General features: G+C 51.1%; 1 protein-coding gene across 8 annotated transcripts in view; it reads left to right on the plus strand.

Moving 5' to 3' along the window:
• Positions 1-17,703, plus strand: part of LOC135030212 (sex comb on midleg-like protein 2) — a 377,407-nt gene that overhangs the window by 298,341 nt on the left and 61,363 nt on the right. For all 8 annotated transcript variants that reach the window (XM_063953917.1, XM_063953923.1, XM_063953919.1 and 5 more), the window contains one exon: positions 15,521-15,638. In XM_063953917.1, the coding sequence (XP_063809987.1) occupies positions 15,521-15,638 (118 nt within the window). The remainder of the gene's footprint in view (positions 1-15,520; positions 15,639-17,703) is intronic.

Genomic DNA, 17,703 nt, shown 5'->3' on the forward strand with positions numbered 1-17,703 from the left:
CCAGTCCTCCTATATCGGGCGAGGCTCGTATGCGGGCTGCTAATGGCTCTATTACTAAAGCAAAGATCAGGGGTGAGAGTGGGCAGCCCTGTCTGGTACCATTGGAAATGTTCAGAGGGTCTGATTGTACTCCGTTCACAGATACCCTAGCGGAAGGGGTCGAGTATAAAGCTTGTATCCCTGCGAGGAATTCCCCCTGGAAACCTAAATGAGCAAGTGTTTCAAACATGAAGGGCCAACCTATCCTGTCAAATGCTTTCTCTGCGTCCAGAGAAAGCAAGAGAGCAGGGGTATGAGTAAGGTTGATATAATGAGTCAGGCTAATAACTCGTCTCGTGTTGTCTCGAGCTTGACGGCCGGGAATAAATCCTACCTGGTCGTTATGGATAAGGTGGGGCAAGACACTATTTAGACGGAGGGCTAATATTTTGGCATAGATCTTGATATCTGAATTAAGTAGTGATATAGGCCTGTAATTAGCGCAATTAGATGCGTCCTTACCCTCCTTAGGGATGACTATAATCTTAGCCTCCAGTGCCGATTTGGAGAAAGAAGCTCCCTGTAGGACAGCATTGAAAAGGGTTGAGAGGTGGGGAGTAAGCTGGGGGAGAAAGGTCTTGTAATATGCGGCCGTAAAGCCGTCTGGGCCAGGGGCTTTGTTAAGTTTTAGGTTTTTGACAACAGTGTCAATTTCTTCGTCTGATATTTCTGAATTCAATTCGGCAGAAACCGATGAGTTCAGACGAGGGAGATGGCTTTGAGCCAGGAAGGAACGGATAGCCCCAATAAAGTCTGGTTTTGTCTGAGAGGTCTCGTGGGCATTGTATAGCTTCTCGTAGAAGCGAGAGAAAGTTTCCGTGATACGTTTAGGATCCCTAGTCTTCTCACCAGAGGGAAGCTGAATGGACATAACGTTGTTCCTTGCAAGTTTAGCCCGGAGCCTAGAGGCTAATAGCCGATCGGCTTTATCCCCTTTTTCGTAAAAGGATTGGTTGAGCCACTTCAGGCTGGTCTCCACCTTCGTCGTCAGGAGCATGTTTAATTCACCTCTGACCGCAGCTAGGGAGGAGAGATCCGTTTCGGATCCTGTTTTTTTGTGTTTCAGTGAGAGGGAACCAAGCATGTCTGAGAGTTCCCGGATGCGTTTAGATCTGGCCTTCTTGTTATAGGAGGAGGCGCTGATCAGGCATCCACGTATAACCGCTTTATGAGCGTCCCATAGTAGCATAGGGGAAACAGATGGGGATGCGTTTGTCTCAAAGTAGTGGGAGATTTCAGCGGCTATGTGGGCTTTCGTTTGGGGGTTAAGAAGGAGTCTATCATTCAATCTCCACACAGGATGGCGGGCGGGTGGGTGTGAGCCCTGGACATCTACGGTGACCGGGCCGTGGTCTGACCACGTGTTGGGGTGAATGGAGGTGTCTGTGATACATTGCGCAGGTTCCGAACTCAGGAAAATCATGTCCAGTCTTGTGTAAACATCGTATATGGGGGAATAGTATGTGTAATCTTTAGCGGTCGGCTCTTTCACTCTCCATGTATCGAAGAGAAGGTGGCGTGACAGCAGGAGATTCAGAGCAGCTGCGTTACGCGTGTGTGAGGGGCGCATAGATCTGGGTAGAGGTTTAGATCTGTCCAGAACGCTGTCCAAAGTCACATTAAAATCCCCCCCTAATACCACATTCCCGCGTCTGTGTAGGGTTAAGAGGCTATTTAGTGAGTGGAAAAAGGGGGCCTGGTTCTGGTTTGGAGCATAGACATTTAAAAATGTATAGGGGGACCCATTTAACATCCCCACCAGCAACAGGTATCTACCTTCGGGGTCGTTCAGTATTTCAGAGGGGATGAAATCTAAATGATTAGCGAAGAGTACTGAGACCCCTTTTTTCTTGTGTATGGGGTCGCAAGCATGGAAAGTGAGCGGGAAGTGTTTGGACTTAAGTTCTGGATGAGACTTACCCGAGAAATGAGTCTCTTGTAGGAAAACGATGTCGCCTTTAAGTTGCTTAAGGGATTGGAATAATAGAGATCGTTTACGCGGGTTATTCAGACCTTTCGTGTTCAATGTGATTATTCTAAGAACCATGATATGAGAACAGAGCACTTTTCATGTGGGAGCGCACCAGCTGGGCTCCGAAAGAAATAGGGGAAGGGAAAGGAGAGAGGATCGGAGAGAGAAGAAGGGAGAGGGTAGGAGAACAGATGAAGGGCAAGCCTATATTAGTATCAGTGGTTAGAAGGCGGAGAAAATCCATTCTCGTTAGTCGGACCCAAGGAAGAAGTCGACCCGTAGGTCCAGGTCGTCCGACGTCGACCTTAAAGGTCGAATGGGGGGTGGGTGGACCCAGCTGCTCGGAGAGGAGCCCGGGTCCCATGTGCAATCAGACTAAGGGTAAGTGTACATGTTGCGGACAATATACTAGGGGAGCTTGAAGGGGAGGGAGGAAGGGGGGGAGGAGGGAGGGAAACAGCATTAATGGAACTAGGGGTAAACATGTCAAGTCGACCACATATCAACAACAATAACATTACAGCCTACGTGAGGTAAAGAGAGAAGGTTCGGCCCATACGGGCCCCCCGGGGCCGGGACCCCCGCGGCCAGCCACGACGAACCCCGGCCCCGCGGGCCCGGACAGGCCCCCCCACAGCAGGATCACCAAGGCATTAAATGGTAAACATTAACTTAACCAAAGTCTCTACATCTTATGGGAGTCTTGGCATAGTGCGGAAAGACCCCCCGCAGTCCGTCAGGGATTCGTATGCGCATCGAGATCCATCATGGACCTCTATACATGGCGATTCATGTATCTGGGGAGGCGTGAGAAGCGGATCCGACGGTGGTCCAGTTTGAGGCTGGGGCTGTGAGAGAAGGGGAGGTGTTGACTGGGAGAGAGCGTTGAGGAGTGGTGGTCGGGGGGCCGGAGATGTTCAGTTGATGGAGTAGTTGAAGGGCCTCATCTGGGGACCTAGCAGAGAGGAATTTACCATCCGTTCTGACTTGGAGGGCAAAAGGGAAGCCCCATCTGTATCTGATGTTATGATCTCTTAGGGCTTTGGTTATATCTTTTAGCTCCCTCCTTCTGTTCAGCGTGACCGGCGACAGGTCCTGGAAGATCAAGAGATCGGAGCCCTCGAACGGGATAGTCGACATCCTCCTGGTTTTGGCGTAGACTCGGTCTTTGACCTCGAAATAGTGGAAGCGGAGAATTACGTCTCTTGTTGTTTTGGCGTCTTGGGATCTAGGACGTAGAGCCCTGTGGGCCCTATCTAGAAGGAGCATGTCGTCTGGAACGGAGGGAGCCAGTGAGCGGAAGAGGCGGAGTAGATAATCCGTTAGGTGATTTTGTTCCACCGTCTCGGGCACATTGCGTATTCTAAGATTGTTCCGACGACCTCTGTTGTCCAAATCTTCCTGCTTATCCGCTAAGAGCATAACATCCGTACGCATTTGTGATATCTCCTGTTCTGATTCTTGTTGGAAGGCGATAAGCTCTTCTTGTTTTCTTTCGATGGCATCCACCCTGGTGCCCAGGCTATCCACGTCCGATTTTAGACCCGAGATAGCCTCCTGTACTTCTGCACGAATTGATTTTTTAATATTACGCATCTCGGATAGGAGAAGGGCGACATCCGCCTTTGTGGCAAGAGTGGAGGAAGAGTCATCGTCCGAGTCTCTGTCAGAGGTTGCTGAAGTGGGTGGGGGTGAGGTTGCTCTCCGGGTGGAAGATGGGGTCGTGTTCTTGAAGTAGCCCACTAGGTTATGGGCATTCGACTTTTTCCCCCCTTTAGGCATGTTGGCGGAAAGAGGTGAGGTAGGTTGGTTGTCAACACCTGGGAAGGACGAGGGAGGCTCCTATATCATTAGGATCACACACGGGACCAGGTGTAGTACATATCGAGGTCACATGTTAGGCACTTTGAAGAAGATCGTCAGGAAAGTCCAGCTGGGCATGCCACGGCATGTAGGTAATGAGTGACGTTTCTTAGCACCGGCAGGGTTGGGAACCCCCGGAGGCCGGGGCTTCTTTCAGAGATACTCAAGGCCCTTCAGGCGTCACGTGTGTGGGTGTCAGGGGGGGGGGGGAGGAGTACTGTTGGACCGGTAATAGTAGGCCGAACTCTCAGAAGTGTTATCTGGTCCAGTATTTCTAGCCCGTAGGAGCGCTTATAGGGCGGGGTAGGGCGTTCAAGAGGTGAGGGTGAGAGCAGGGTAAGGAGAGTCCTCACTATCAGCAGCGCCCGCTTCCGATGGCCGCCACAGGTACTCAGGGGGTCTCCTGCGTTGGCGGCAACGGCTCCCACCTCTCCAGGCAACAGTCGTCAGCCGCGTCTATCCGGTCTCCACCGCCCCCCGGCCCGTCCAGCCGTGTCCCCGGCAAGGGAGGGGAAGGTCGTATCTCACAGGAGCCCCTCCGAGGCAGCACCAGCCCGTGGGATCACACCCCAACCGTGAAAGAGTATACCAAAGGTGAGAGGACAATTGCAGGGTGAGGTGATCACTGCACAACAGGTTCTCCCCCCTCACAGTCTGGTGTAGTGGGCAGCAGGTACTGGGCACGGGGGTCTAGGCGGGGGCTCCGAGGTGTACTGGGAACCCAATCCTCCAGCCGTGTTTTCAAGGTGGCCGCCGGCCTTCGTGCACTTTTACCGTGCGGCTCTGTTATGTGCTCGGTGCAATGGGGAGGCAGGGGGGAACAGGGCCTCCTTCAACAATGTAGCTGCGCCGGCAGGAGCCGTGTCAGGGGCCGCTGAGTCCGTCCGTGGTCAACACGTGACCGGCCCCGCAATCGAGGTCCCGGACCGAGGACCGCCGCTAGGCCGCGTCTCGCGGGAGCTCTAGTGATCGCTACCCGGGTCCGCGGCTCAGAGCAGGTTGCAGCGGACGAGGCGGCACGGACAAGAGGCGCGGGGAGAGGGAGGAAAGAGCCCCGATGCTGTGCTGGGGGGCGCCGGTAAGGAAGGGACTCACCCACCGTACGGGGCTTCCGCCGCCAACCGCACACGATATCGACGGCTGCTGCAGGGTCACAGGACGAGGTCCCCGGTCCCGGGGAAATCACTCTCCGTCGGCCCGGCGTATGGGCCCGTCCTCCCGGTCCTCCCGGACGGCAGTCCCGAACGGTCTCACTTCCGGTGGGGTGGGAGGTCGCGCCACAAACCCCCGGCTTCTTATGGAGGGGAAGGCCGCAACCTGCAGGAGCCCTGATAAGGGCTCCCCGGCTCCGCAACCGACACCCTCCGATACTAGTTGGAGCAGGGAACCGGGATACACGGTTAGATGTGTGTGATGACCCGTGAGGTGAATTTTATAAGCAATATAAGGCCCAGGCCCTCAGGAGCTCACACACTTCACCTCCTCTCGGCTTGCTAGCTAGGCCACGCCCCCCTTTCTAGGCCACGCCCCCCAGATGGCCTATTTTTTTTTTAGCTTCTGGCCTAAGTCCCTGTAAGCTTTCTTAAGGACATCCCACCTGCCGCTAACTTTGTCGTTGGTGCCAACGTGCGCCAAGACCGCCGGGTCTTTCCCAGCCCCTCCCAACAATCTATCTACCCGGTCCGCGATGTGCCGTACCCGAGCACCCGGGAGACAACAGACCATACGGCGATCACGATCCCGGTAGCAGATTGCCCTATCTGCCTTCCTGATGATAGAGTCCCCTACCACCACCATCTGCCTGGGTGCCTCTCTAGCTTTCATCCCATCTGAGCCAGAGGGACCACTCCTCCGGGTGCTAGAGGGAACAGTCTCCTCCGGCTCCGTCATTTTGTCACTATCATCCACCGAATCTTCGTCCAATCGGGCAAATTTGTTCGGGTTTGATAGATCCGAGAAGTCGTGCCTCCCCCTCTTTTTCTTCCTTCTAACAGTGACCCAACTGGCCACCCGATTTTCCTTGTCTACCGGTGACCCCCATCTCGCAACTCCTCCACCGTTCTGTCTAAGCCTTGCCGCGTAACGGTTTGCTCTAGATCAGTTACCTGGGCTTCCAGGGCAACCGTACGCACACATTTCGCACATATGTATTCGCACTGGGATGGCTGCTCCAGGTGCGCATACATCTTGCACGACACGCACTGAGTGAGACTCTCAATCACGGCCCCACCCATTTGATTGAAACTCTAACTCCCTATTACCTTCTGAAGACAATGCAAAACAATACAAACTATGCAATATGATATTGACGATGATCTAGCTGTGAAGAGAATCAATATTCACAACACAGCAGAAATAGCCAATACAATCAAAAACACAATAAAGTAGATAATCAATACTTACCTAAGTGGGCCCTCTCCTCCGTCACCGATACTCCTCCTTGCAGTTGCTCCAGCTCTCCGCACTCCCTTCTCACTCGGCTTCCGGCACCTACTTCGTCCACAGTCTGCACAGACTGCTGACCTCGCTCACGCAGGCTGTGGCTGCAGCAGCGCACACTCACACCCTGAATCAGCAGCTCTCACACACTTTCTCTCCCCTAGCAGCGCTCTCACTCACTCTCACCCTGCAGCAGCACTCCCACTCTCTCACCCCCTGCAGCGCACAACTCGATCACTCACCCAGCAGCAGCACTCACACTTGCCTTCCTTCTCACACTCACTCACTTGTTCACTCACTCCCACACACCCTCACACAGCAGCGGCTGCGCTCACACAGCTCACAAGTACACCCACAGCAGCAGCGATCTCCCGCTGCCCGTTCCACTGTACACAGCCCGGCGCCGCTCAGCCCGGCCGCTTCCTGACTCCCGGCCTCCTCCTGCACCTCCTCGTCACTTCCGCTTCCAGTTCGTCAGCGTCTCCTTCTCCTCCTTTGACAGCTCCTTGCACATTATACCACACAATAGTAATGCTCCTTACATACGTAACACCACACACTAGATCCCCTTTTTCACATTACGCTACTCAGTAGTTCCCCTTATCAGTGCCATAAGTAGACATTTTAGCGCTGTGTGCAAATAACAGCATCGGCATACACACATATTTTAGCAATAATCCATACAACAAGGTAAATGGTTCTGTAGCACAGGACACCTTAATCACAGTTGATATTGCTTCATCAGCTTTGCACAGATTATTTCTCTGACGTCCTAGTGGATGCTGGGAACTCCGAAAGGACCATGGGGAATAGCGGCTCCGCAGGAGACTGGGCACAACTAAAGAAAGCTTTTAGGTCACCTGGTGTGCACTGGCTCCTCCCACTATGACCCTCCTCCAAGCCCCAGTTAGATTTTGTGCCCGGCCGAGGTTGGATGCACACTAGGGGCTCTCCTGAGCTTCTAAAAAGAAAGTATATACCGTATATACTCGAGTATAAGTCGACCCGAATATAAGCCGAGGCACCTAATTTTACCACAAAAAACTGGGAAAAATTACTGACTCTAGTATAAGCCTAGGGTGGGAAATGCACGGTGCCAGGGGTTTTCATGCTCAGGGTGTCATGCTCGTTGCCAGGGATTTTATGCGGTAGGTGTTATGCTTGTTGCCAGGGGGTAATGTTTGTTTCTAGGGTTGTGCCCCCAGTGCCACATATACCCCCAGTGACAGATAAAAACATGCCCCCGTTGCTTTGCCCCCAGTAGTTATGCCCCTTCTTTGCCCCCAGTATTTGTGCCCCCTCTTTCATTGCCCACAGTAGTTATGACCCCTCTTTCTTTGCCCCAGTAGTTGTGGTGCCCCCTTTCTTTGCCCCCAGTAGTTGTTGTGCCCCCTTTCTTTGCCCCCAGTAGTTGTTGTGCCCCCTTTCTTTGCCCCCAGTAGTTGTTGTGCCCCCTTTGTTTGCCCCCTGTTACTGTGCCCCCTTTGCAGCTTACAAACATAAACACACACTAAAACAATACTTACCACTGCCCCGCTCCTGCTTCCCGACCGCTTCTTCTGCTGCTGCGCTGCTCCGCTCCGTCTGGCCGCCGCTCCATCTGTTCATCCGCTCCGTCTGGCCGCCGCTCCATCTGGATCCCCGCTCCGTCTGGCCGCCGCTCCATCTGGTCGCCGCTCCGTCTGGCCGCCCGCGCCGGCGCCCGCTTCCCGGCACCCGATCATCTCTATGGGAGAGACGTCATGACGTCTCTCCCATAGCAACGCCGCACAGACACTAGAGGTCAATAATGACCTCTAGTGTCTGTCCCTGGAGCCGGCTGCAGCGGACGCCCACACAGCCCACGGCGTCTGCTGCAGCCGTTGACTCGAGTATAAGCCGAGGGGGGCTTTTTCAGCATAGAAAACTGTGCTGAAAAAGTCGGCTTATACTCGAGTATATACGGTAATTAGGTTTTTTATTTTACAGTGAGACCTGCTGGCAACAGGCTCACTGCAGCGAGGGACTAAGGGGAGAAGAAGCGAACCTACCTGCTTGCAGCTAGCTTGGGCTTCTTAGGCTACTGGACACCATTAGCTCCAGAGGGATCGACCGCATGGAACTGGCCTTGGTGTTCGGTCCCGGAGCCGCGCCGCCGTCCCCCTTACAGAGCCAGAAGCAAGAAGAGGTCCGGAAAATCGGCGGCAGAAGACATCAGTCTTCACCAAGGTAGCGCACAGCACTGCAGCTGTGCGCCATTGCTCCTCATACACACTTCACACTCCGGTCACTGAGGGTGCAGGGCGCTAGGGGGGGGGGCGCCCTGAGCAGCAATAAAAACACCTTGGCTGGCAAAAATACCACAATATATAGCCCCAGAGGCTATATATGTGATAATTACCTTTGCCAGAATCCATAAAAAAGCGGGAGAAAAGTCCGCGAAAAAGGGGCGGAGCTATCTCCTTCAGCACACTGGCGCCATTTCTCCCTCACAGCTCCGCTGGAAGGAAGCTCCCTGGCTCTCCCCTGCAGTCTACACTACAGAAAAGGGTAAAAAAGAGAGGGGGGGCACTAAATTTAGGCGCAGTATATATAACAGCAGCTATAGGGGACATAATTCAGTTAGTCCCTGCATTATATAGCGCTCTGGTGTGTGCTGGCATACTCTCACTCTGTCTCCCCAAAGGGCTTTTGTGGTTTCTGTCCTCTGTTAGAGCATTCCCTGTGTGTGTGCGGTGTGTCGGTATGGCTGTGTCGACATGTTTGATGAGGATAATGATGTGGAGGCGGAGCAGATGCCTATAGAAGGGATGTCACCCCCTGCGGGGCAGACACCTGAGTGGATGGACTTATGGAAGGAATTGCGTGCACGTGTCGACTCCTTACACAAAAAATTTGACGACATGCCAAATGCGGGACAGCCGGCTTCTCAGCTCGTGCCTGTCCAGGCGTCTCAAAGGCCATCGGGGGCTCTAAAACGCCCGCTACCTCAGATGGCAGACGCGGATGTCGACACGGATACTGACACCAGTGTCGACGACGATGAGTCTAGTCTAATGTCCACTAAGGCCATTCGTTGCATGATTGAAGCAATGAAAGAGGTGTTACAAATTTCTGATATAAACCCAGGTACCACTAAAAAGGGTATTATGTTTGGGGAGAAAAAACTACCCGTAGTTTTTCCCCCATCAGAAGAATTAAATGAAGTGTGTGAAGAAGCGTGGGCTTTCCCTGATAAAAGATTGGTAATCTCTAAGAAGTTACTAATGGCGTTCCCTTTCCCGCCAGAGGATAGGTCACGTTGGGAGACACCCCCTAGGGTGGATAAAGCGCTCACACGTTTGTCTAAAAAGGTGGCACTACCGTCTCCGGATACGGCCGCCCTCAAGGAACCTGCTGATAGAAAGCAGGAGGCGATCCTGAAGTCTGTATATACACACTCAGGCATTATACTTAGACCAGTTATTGCGTCAGCATGGATGTGCAGTGCTGCCGCTGCGTGGTCAGATTCCCTGTCAGAAAATATTGACACCCTAGACAGGGACACTATTCTGCTAACCATAGAGCATATAAAAGACTCAGTCTTGTACATGAGAGATGCACAGAGGGAGATCTGCCGGCTGGCATCTAAAATAAGTGCATTGTCCATTTCTGCTAGGAGAGGCTTATGGACTCGCCAGTGGACAGGGGGTGCAGATTCAAAAAGGCACATGGAAGTTTTGCCTTATAAGGGTGAGGAGTTATTTGGGGATGGTCTCTCGGACCTAGTTTCCACAGCAACTGCTGGGAAGTCAGCATTTTTACCCCATGTTCCCTCACAGCCTAAAAAGGCGCCGTTTTATCAGGTACAGTCCTTTCGGACTCAGAAAAACAGGCGTGGAAAAGGCGGGTCCTTTCTGTCCAGAGGCAGAGGTAGGGGAAAAAGGCTGCAACAAACAGCAGGTTCCCAGGAGCAAAAGTTCTCCCTCGCTTCTTCCAAGTCCGCCGCATGACGGTGGGGCTCCACAGGCGGAGCCAGGTACGGGGGGGGGGGGGGGGCGCCTCAAAAATTTCAGCGATCAGTGGGCTCGCTCACAGGTGGATCCCTGGATCCTGCAAATAGTATCTCAAGGGTACAAACTGGAATTCGAGGCGTCTCCACCCCACCGGTTCCTAAAATCTGCCTTGCCGATTACTCCTTCAGACAGGGAGGCTGTGCTAGCGGCAGTTCACAAGCTGTATTCCCAGCAGGTGATAATCAAGGTGCCCCTACTTCAACAAGGACGGGGTTACTATTCCACACTGTTTGTGGTACCGAAACCGGACGGTTCGGTGAGACCCATTTTAAATTTGAAATCCTTGAACACATACATAAAAAAATTCAAGTTCAAGATGGAATCGCTCAGGGCGGTTATTGCAAGCCTGGACGAGGGGGATTACATGGTATCCCTGGACATCAAGGATGCTTACCTGCATGTCCCCATTTACTATCCTCACCAGGAGTACCTCAGATTTGTGGTACAGGATTGCCATTACCAATTCCAGACGCTGCCGTTTGGACTCTCCACGGCACCGAGGGTGTTTACCAAGGTAATGGCGGAAATGATGATACTCCTTCGAAGAAAGGGAGTTTTAATTATCCCGTACTTGGACGATCTCCTAATAAAGGCGAGGTCCAAGGAGCAGTTGTTGGTGGGAGTAGCACTATCTCAGGAGGTGCTACACCAGCACGGTTGGATTCTGAATATTCCAAAATCACAGCTGGTTCCGACGACACGTCTACTGTTCCTGGGTATGATTCTGGATACAGTCCAGAAAAAAGTGTTTCTCCCGGAGGAGAAAGCTAAGGAGCTGTCATCTCTAGTCAGAGACCTCCTGGAACCAAAACAGGTATCGGTGCATCACTGCACGCGGGTCTTGGGAAAGATGGTGGCTTCTTACGAAGCAATTCCTTTCGGCAGGTTCCATGCCAGAATTTTTCAGTGGGACCTGTTGGACCAATGGTCCGGATCGCATCTTCAGATGCATCGCCTAATAACCCTGTCTCCAAGAACCAGGGTGTCTCTGCTGTGGTGGCTGCAGAGTGCTCATCTTCTAGAGGGCCGCAGATTCGGCATACAGGACTGGGTCCTGGTGACCACGGATGCCAGCCTTCGAGGCTGGGGGGCAGTCACACAGGGAAGAAACTTCCAAGGACTATGGTCGAGTCAGGAGACTTCCCTACACATACATATTCTGGAACTAAGGGCCATTTACAATGCCCTAAGTCAGGCAAAATCCCTGCTTCTACACCAGCCGGGACTGATCCAGTCAGACAACATCACGGCAGTCGCCCATGTAAATCGACAGGGCGGCACAAGAAGCAGGATGGCAATGGCAGAAGCCACAAGGATTCTCCGATGGGCGGAAAATCACGTACTAGCACTGTCAGCAGTGTTCATTCCGGAAGTGGACAACTGGGAAGCAGACTTTCTCAGCAGGCACGACCTCCACCCGGGAGAGTGGGGACTTCATCCAGAAGTCTTCACGCTGATTGTAAATCGATGGGAACGGCCACAGGTGGACATGATGGCGTCCCGCCTAAAAGTGTGGTACCTGGAACTTCAAGAGATGATCTCAGAGGACCCATGGCCTCTGCCGCTCAGACAGGACCTGCTGCAGCAGGGGCCCTGTCTGTTCCAAGACTTACCGCGGCTGCGTTTGACGGCATGGCGGTTGAACGCCGGATCCTGAAGGAAAAGGGCATTCCGGAGGAAGTCATTCCTACGCTGATTAAAGCCAGGAAAGATGTAACTGCAAAGCATTATCACCGCATATGGCGGAAATATGTTGCTTGGTGTGAGGCCAAAAAGGCCCCAACAGAGGAATTTCAACTAGGTCGATTTCTGCATTTCCTACAAGCAGGAGTGACTATGGGCCTGAAATTAGGCTCCATTAAGGTACAGATCTCGGCTCTGTCGATTTTCTTCCAGAAAGAACTAGCTTCACTACCTGAAGTTCAGACGTTTGTGAAAGGAGTGCTGCATATTCAGCCCCCGTTTGTGCCTCCAGTGGCACCTTGGGATCTCAACGTGGTGTTGAGTTTCTTAAAATCACATTGGTTTGAGCCACTTAAAACCGTGGATCTAAAATATCTCGCGTGGAAAGTGGTCATGTTATTGGCCTTGGCTTCAGCCAGGCGTGTGTCAGAATTGGCAGCTTTGTCATGTAAAAGCCCTTATCTGATTTTCCATATGGATAGGGCGGAATTGAGGACTCGTCCCCAGTTTCTCCCTAAGGTGGTGTCAGCTTTTCACTTGAACCAACCTATTGTGGTGCCTGCGGCTACTAGGGACTTGGAGGATTCAAAGTTACTGGACGTTGTCAGGGCCTTGAAAATTTATGTTTCCAGGACGGCTAGAGTCAGGAAAACTGACTCGCTATTTATCCTGTATGCACCCAACAAACTGGGTGCTCCTGCTTCTAAGCAGACTATTGCTCGCTGGAATTGTAGCACAATTCAGCTGGAGCATTCTGCGGCTGGACTGCCGCATCCTAAATCAGTAAAAGCCCATTCCACAAGGAAGGTGGGCTCATCTTGGGCGGCTGCCCGAGGGGTCTCGGCTTTACAACTTTGCCGAGCTGCTACTTGGTCAGGGGCAAACACGTTTGCAAAATTCTACAAATTTGATACCCTGGCTGAGGAGGACCTTGAGTTCTCTCATTCGGTGCTGCAGAGTCATCCGCACTCTCCCGCCCGTTTGGGAGCTTTGGTATAATCCCCATGGTCCTTTCGGAGTTCCCAGCATCCACTAGGACGTCAGAGAAAATAAGATTTTACTCACCGGTAAATCTATTTCTCGTAGTCCGTAGTGGATGCTGGGCGCCCATCCCAAGTGCGTATTGTCTGCAATACTTGTACATAGTTATTGTTAACTAAAGGGTTATTGTTGAGCCATCTGTTGAGAGGCTCAGTTGTTTTCATACTGTTAAACTGGGTATAGTATCACGAGTTATACGGTGTGATTGGTGTGGCTGGTAGGAGTCTTACCCGGGATTCAAAATCCTTCCTTATTATGTCAGCTCGTCCGGGCACAGTGTCCTAACTGAGGCTTGGAGGAGGGTCATAGTGGGAGGAGCCAGTGCACACCAGGTGACCTAAAAGCTTTCTTTAGTTGTGCCCAGTCTCCTGCGGAGCCGCTATTCCCCATGGTCCTTTCGGAGTTCCCAGCATCCACTACGGACTACGAGAAATAGATTTACCGGTGAGTAAAATCTTATTTTTGCCAGGACATTTGTAGAATGGTTAAATCATGGACAGTTTTGGAGATTTGACATACTGCTGTATACTAAAGTACACATTTATCCGCTACAATTGCATTTTGATTTTCATAGGATGCCCCAAAGGAAACATTTAATCAAAATAACAAGGATAAGTACTTGAAAAATCTTCCTTACGTGCCTGAACTTTTCCTGACTTGTGTGATGTCATATGACGGTCAAGCTGGGTTCTATAAGCATAGGTATAGCTGCACATAGAGCAACTAAAGTTATCCTGCCTCCGTCCGCATGGCCAGTGGCGATGGTGCTGTGCAGCCAGAGGAAGGCAGAGGTTAATGGCAGTGGATACTGGAGTGCGGGCAGCGGCGAGTGGTGCGGGCACTGGTGGCCGGGCTGGGGACAGAAGTGCAACGGTGCAGCGGCAGGAGGTGGTGATTCAGCAAGCGGTCGTGCGGGTGATGCTGCCAGAAGGTGCATACAGTACATATGCGTTGTGGGCAAGGCACCACTGGCACAGACCTACTTACGGCCCTACCCCTTATGAAACACAGTACTGCTCCTTACACATTTTGCCACACAGTAGTAGTGCCCTTTACACATTATGCTTACACAGTAGTAGTACCCCCTACACACTAATGTCCGGACAATAATAGCCACTGTATATTTAACTCTATATACCAGTATCTGTGTCCCTGCTCTCATTGTTCCAAGGGGATGCAGTCAGGATACCGACGGATGGGATCTCTGTGCTCAAAATACAGACGTCTGAATCCCATCCACAGCAGGAACACCGGTGTTGAAATACAGACAGGACTTGGGATACCGACGCCTGGAATCCCGATCCTCCTTTCAGCGGGTTGCGATCGCGTCTAGCCGCACGGGCGGGGTGGGGGTTAGGTTTAGCCATCAGAAGGGGGGTTAGTGTTTAGGGACGGGAAGTTTAGGGTTTGGTACTAGGGAGGGAGGGTTAGGCACTTAGCAGGGGAGGGTTAGGCACTTAGCAGGGGAGGGTTAGGGTTAGGCACCTAGCAGGGAGGGTTATGTTTAGGCAGCGGGGAAGGTAGGGTTAGGGTTAGGCACCCACAATGGAGGGTTAGGGTAGGGAAACTTGAGGGTTAGGGAGCTTAATGGAGTCTATACTGTCGGTATACTGACTAATAAACAATAATGACTTCTGGTTTACCATCATCTTATTTAAATGAAGACACGGGCTAAATAATTTATTGTAATATATCAACACAATATATTACAATAAGTTATTCATCCTGTGTCTTCATTTAAATAAGAGGATGGCAAACAAAAATACATTGTTTATTGGTCACCTCCTGCTACATTAATAGTACCTCTTGGTATTATATGGATCATTTTACTTTTTTAATGCAACCCCCAACCCCCCCCCCCACCCCCCTTCCCTAGCACTCACCCAGCAGTTTCTTACTACCCACCCCCCACACACTCCCGTGGCCGCTGGCTCTTAAAACCTTCCCTTCTCCCACACACACACTCACACGGCTGCTGTCCCATTTCCCAATTGCTCACCCAGAAGCTGCTGTCCCACCACAGTAAACTCACCAGCCAGCTCCTCACTCGATGCATGGCACTCAGCAGCAGCACAGATGAGGAGAATGACAGCGCGCACAGGAGCTAGTGGAGGCAGAGCTAAAAGGACTGGAGAACTTCAATGAACGCTGTGTGCGGGCAGCCACGAGCACAGGAAATGACTAAGGCTCTGGCTTTAATGAACTTCTGCTCATGTGCAGAAGTTACAATTGCGGCAGCCATGCATGGGGGGAGAACGGCCAATGAGGGGAGCAGTGGACCTGGCTGGCCAGGATCTGATCTGGGGTCCCGGTGTCTCAATCCGCCCCTGCATGGAGGTCCCCTAGCTAGGAAATGGATGTTTAGTGAAATGTACATAGAGAATGATAATGCATATTTAAGTTACAAAGTGTAGTATTGCATACTGTGAACTGTTTTTCCTTTTTCCAGAAAGAAATCCCGCCATTGCAGTCACCTCTCCCTCCAGACAATGGAGAAATTGGTAAATCTCAGATGATAAAAGATGGTGTTAACATCTCAAGTTCTTCAATGACTGTAATTTCTACAGGTAACTAATTGTTCACAATATGTGGTATAATTTGGGGCGCACTTACGGGCAACTCTACAACAATGAATTTAGTTATTATATTTTATATGCTTTCCTTACCACTTAAAAACTAGGTTTGACTGCTATACATTTCTGGATTAAGAGGGATATCCCCTTCTTACTGCATAATAACAATTTATCCTAGCAGCCTTTGGTATCTTTTGTCTCATGATATGAGGATTGGTAATAGGAGCGGCTTTTCTCTTCCGCTTATTCCAGCATGGTTCTTAGTATGGAGCTGCCTTCATATTTGGAGAAAATGGATCTATAGATTATAATTCGCCAAAAAATAATTGATAAACTCAATAGTAAATCTAAACATTTACTATATGGTAATAATATGAATATTGCTACAATTATCTGAAAAATTATTTGGCATCACTTGTCAAATTGTATGTGTCACTGCACTCTGCATAGGTTATTTTAGCTTCTCATCACCTACAGATTCAAACATATGATGTTACATTTTTTTCTGCACATTTCAATGCACAATTATTCATTTTGTCATTTTTATTTTGTCGTGCTGTATATATCAAATTGAAAAGTACAGGAATTGTTACTTGTGCAAAAGTGTAGCCACGTTTTAAGTTGATCCATTAATAATAATTTATATTCTCTTACGTCCTAGAGGATGCTGGGGACTCCGTAAGGACCATGGGGTATAGACGGGCTCCGCAGGAGACATGGGCACCTAAAAGAACTTTCTAGTATGGTGTGCACTGGCTCCTCCCTCTATGCTCCTCCTCCAGACCTCAGTTAGATCTTGTGCTCAGAGGAGATAGGGTGCTTCACAGGGAGCGCTCCTGAGTTTTCTGTAAAAAGAATTTTGTTAGGTTTTTTATTTTCAGGGAGCTCTGCTGGCAACAGACTCCCTGCATCGTGGGACTGAGGGGAGAGAAGCAGACCCACTTCTTAAGAGTTAAGGGCTCTGCTTCTTAGGCTACTGGACACCATTAGCTTCAGAGGGTGTCGGAACACAGGTCTCACCCTGGGGTTCGTCCCGGACCCACGCCGCCATCCTCCTCACAGATGCCGGAAAAAAGAAGCCGGGTGAGTATGTCAGACATAAGAAGACATGAGGCGGCAGAAGACTTTAGATCTTCATGAGGTAAGCGCGCAGCAGGAAGCTGCGCGCCATTGCTCCCACACTTGCATACACACATGGCACTGATGGGTGCAGGGCGCAGGGGGGGCGCCCTGGGCAGCAATAAACCTCGTTTTAGGCAAAAAAGTATGTAGTTAGGCTGCGGAGGCAGTAAATTACGGATCCTCGCCATTTTTTTCAAATTCACGAGCGGGACCGAAGCCCGCCGCGTGAGGGGGCGGAGCTTGATCCCTCAGCACTAACCACAGAGGCTGCAGAGAACGCTCGCTCCCCGGACTCTCCCCTGCTGAGCATCAGAGGGCTGAAAAAAAGAGAGGGGGGCACATAATTAAGGCGCAGTGAGTGGGGAAAGCTATATACATTTATATATATAAAAGCGCTATCTGGGTTTTTTTTCCCCTGGGTCAGTTGGCGCTGGTGTGTGCTGGCATACACTCTCTCTGTCTCTCCAAAGGGCCTTCTTTAGGGAATTGTCCCCTTATAGTTATATCCCAGTGTGTGTGGGGTATCGGTACGTGTGTCGGCATGTCTGAAACGGAAGGCTTATCCAAAGAGGAGGTGGAACAGATGAGTGGTGTGTCTCAGTCGGCGGTGCCGACTCAGGATTGGATGGATATGTGGCATATGTTAAATGCTAGTGTAGCTTCACTGCATAAAAGACTGGACAAAGCAGAGTCCAGTGCGTCGGCAGGTAATCAATCTACGGATTATACCGACTCACAGGACCCGTCGGGGTCTCAGAAACGTCCCTTCTCACAAATAAGGGACACAGATACCGACACGGACTCTGATTCCAGTGTCAACTATGATGAAGCAAGATTGCACCCCAGGGTGACAAAGTATTCAGTGCATGATTATTGCAATAAAAGATGTGTTACATATCACTGATGAGCCCTCGGTGCCCGACACGAGGATACACAT

This window comes from Pseudophryne corroboree, chromosome 2 (assembly GCF_028390025.1).
Source record: "Pseudophryne corroboree isolate aPseCor3 chromosome 2, aPseCor3.hap2, whole genome shotgun sequence".
Taxonomy (NCBI): domain Eukaryota; kingdom Metazoa; phylum Chordata; class Amphibia; order Anura; family Myobatrachidae; genus Pseudophryne; species Pseudophryne corroboree.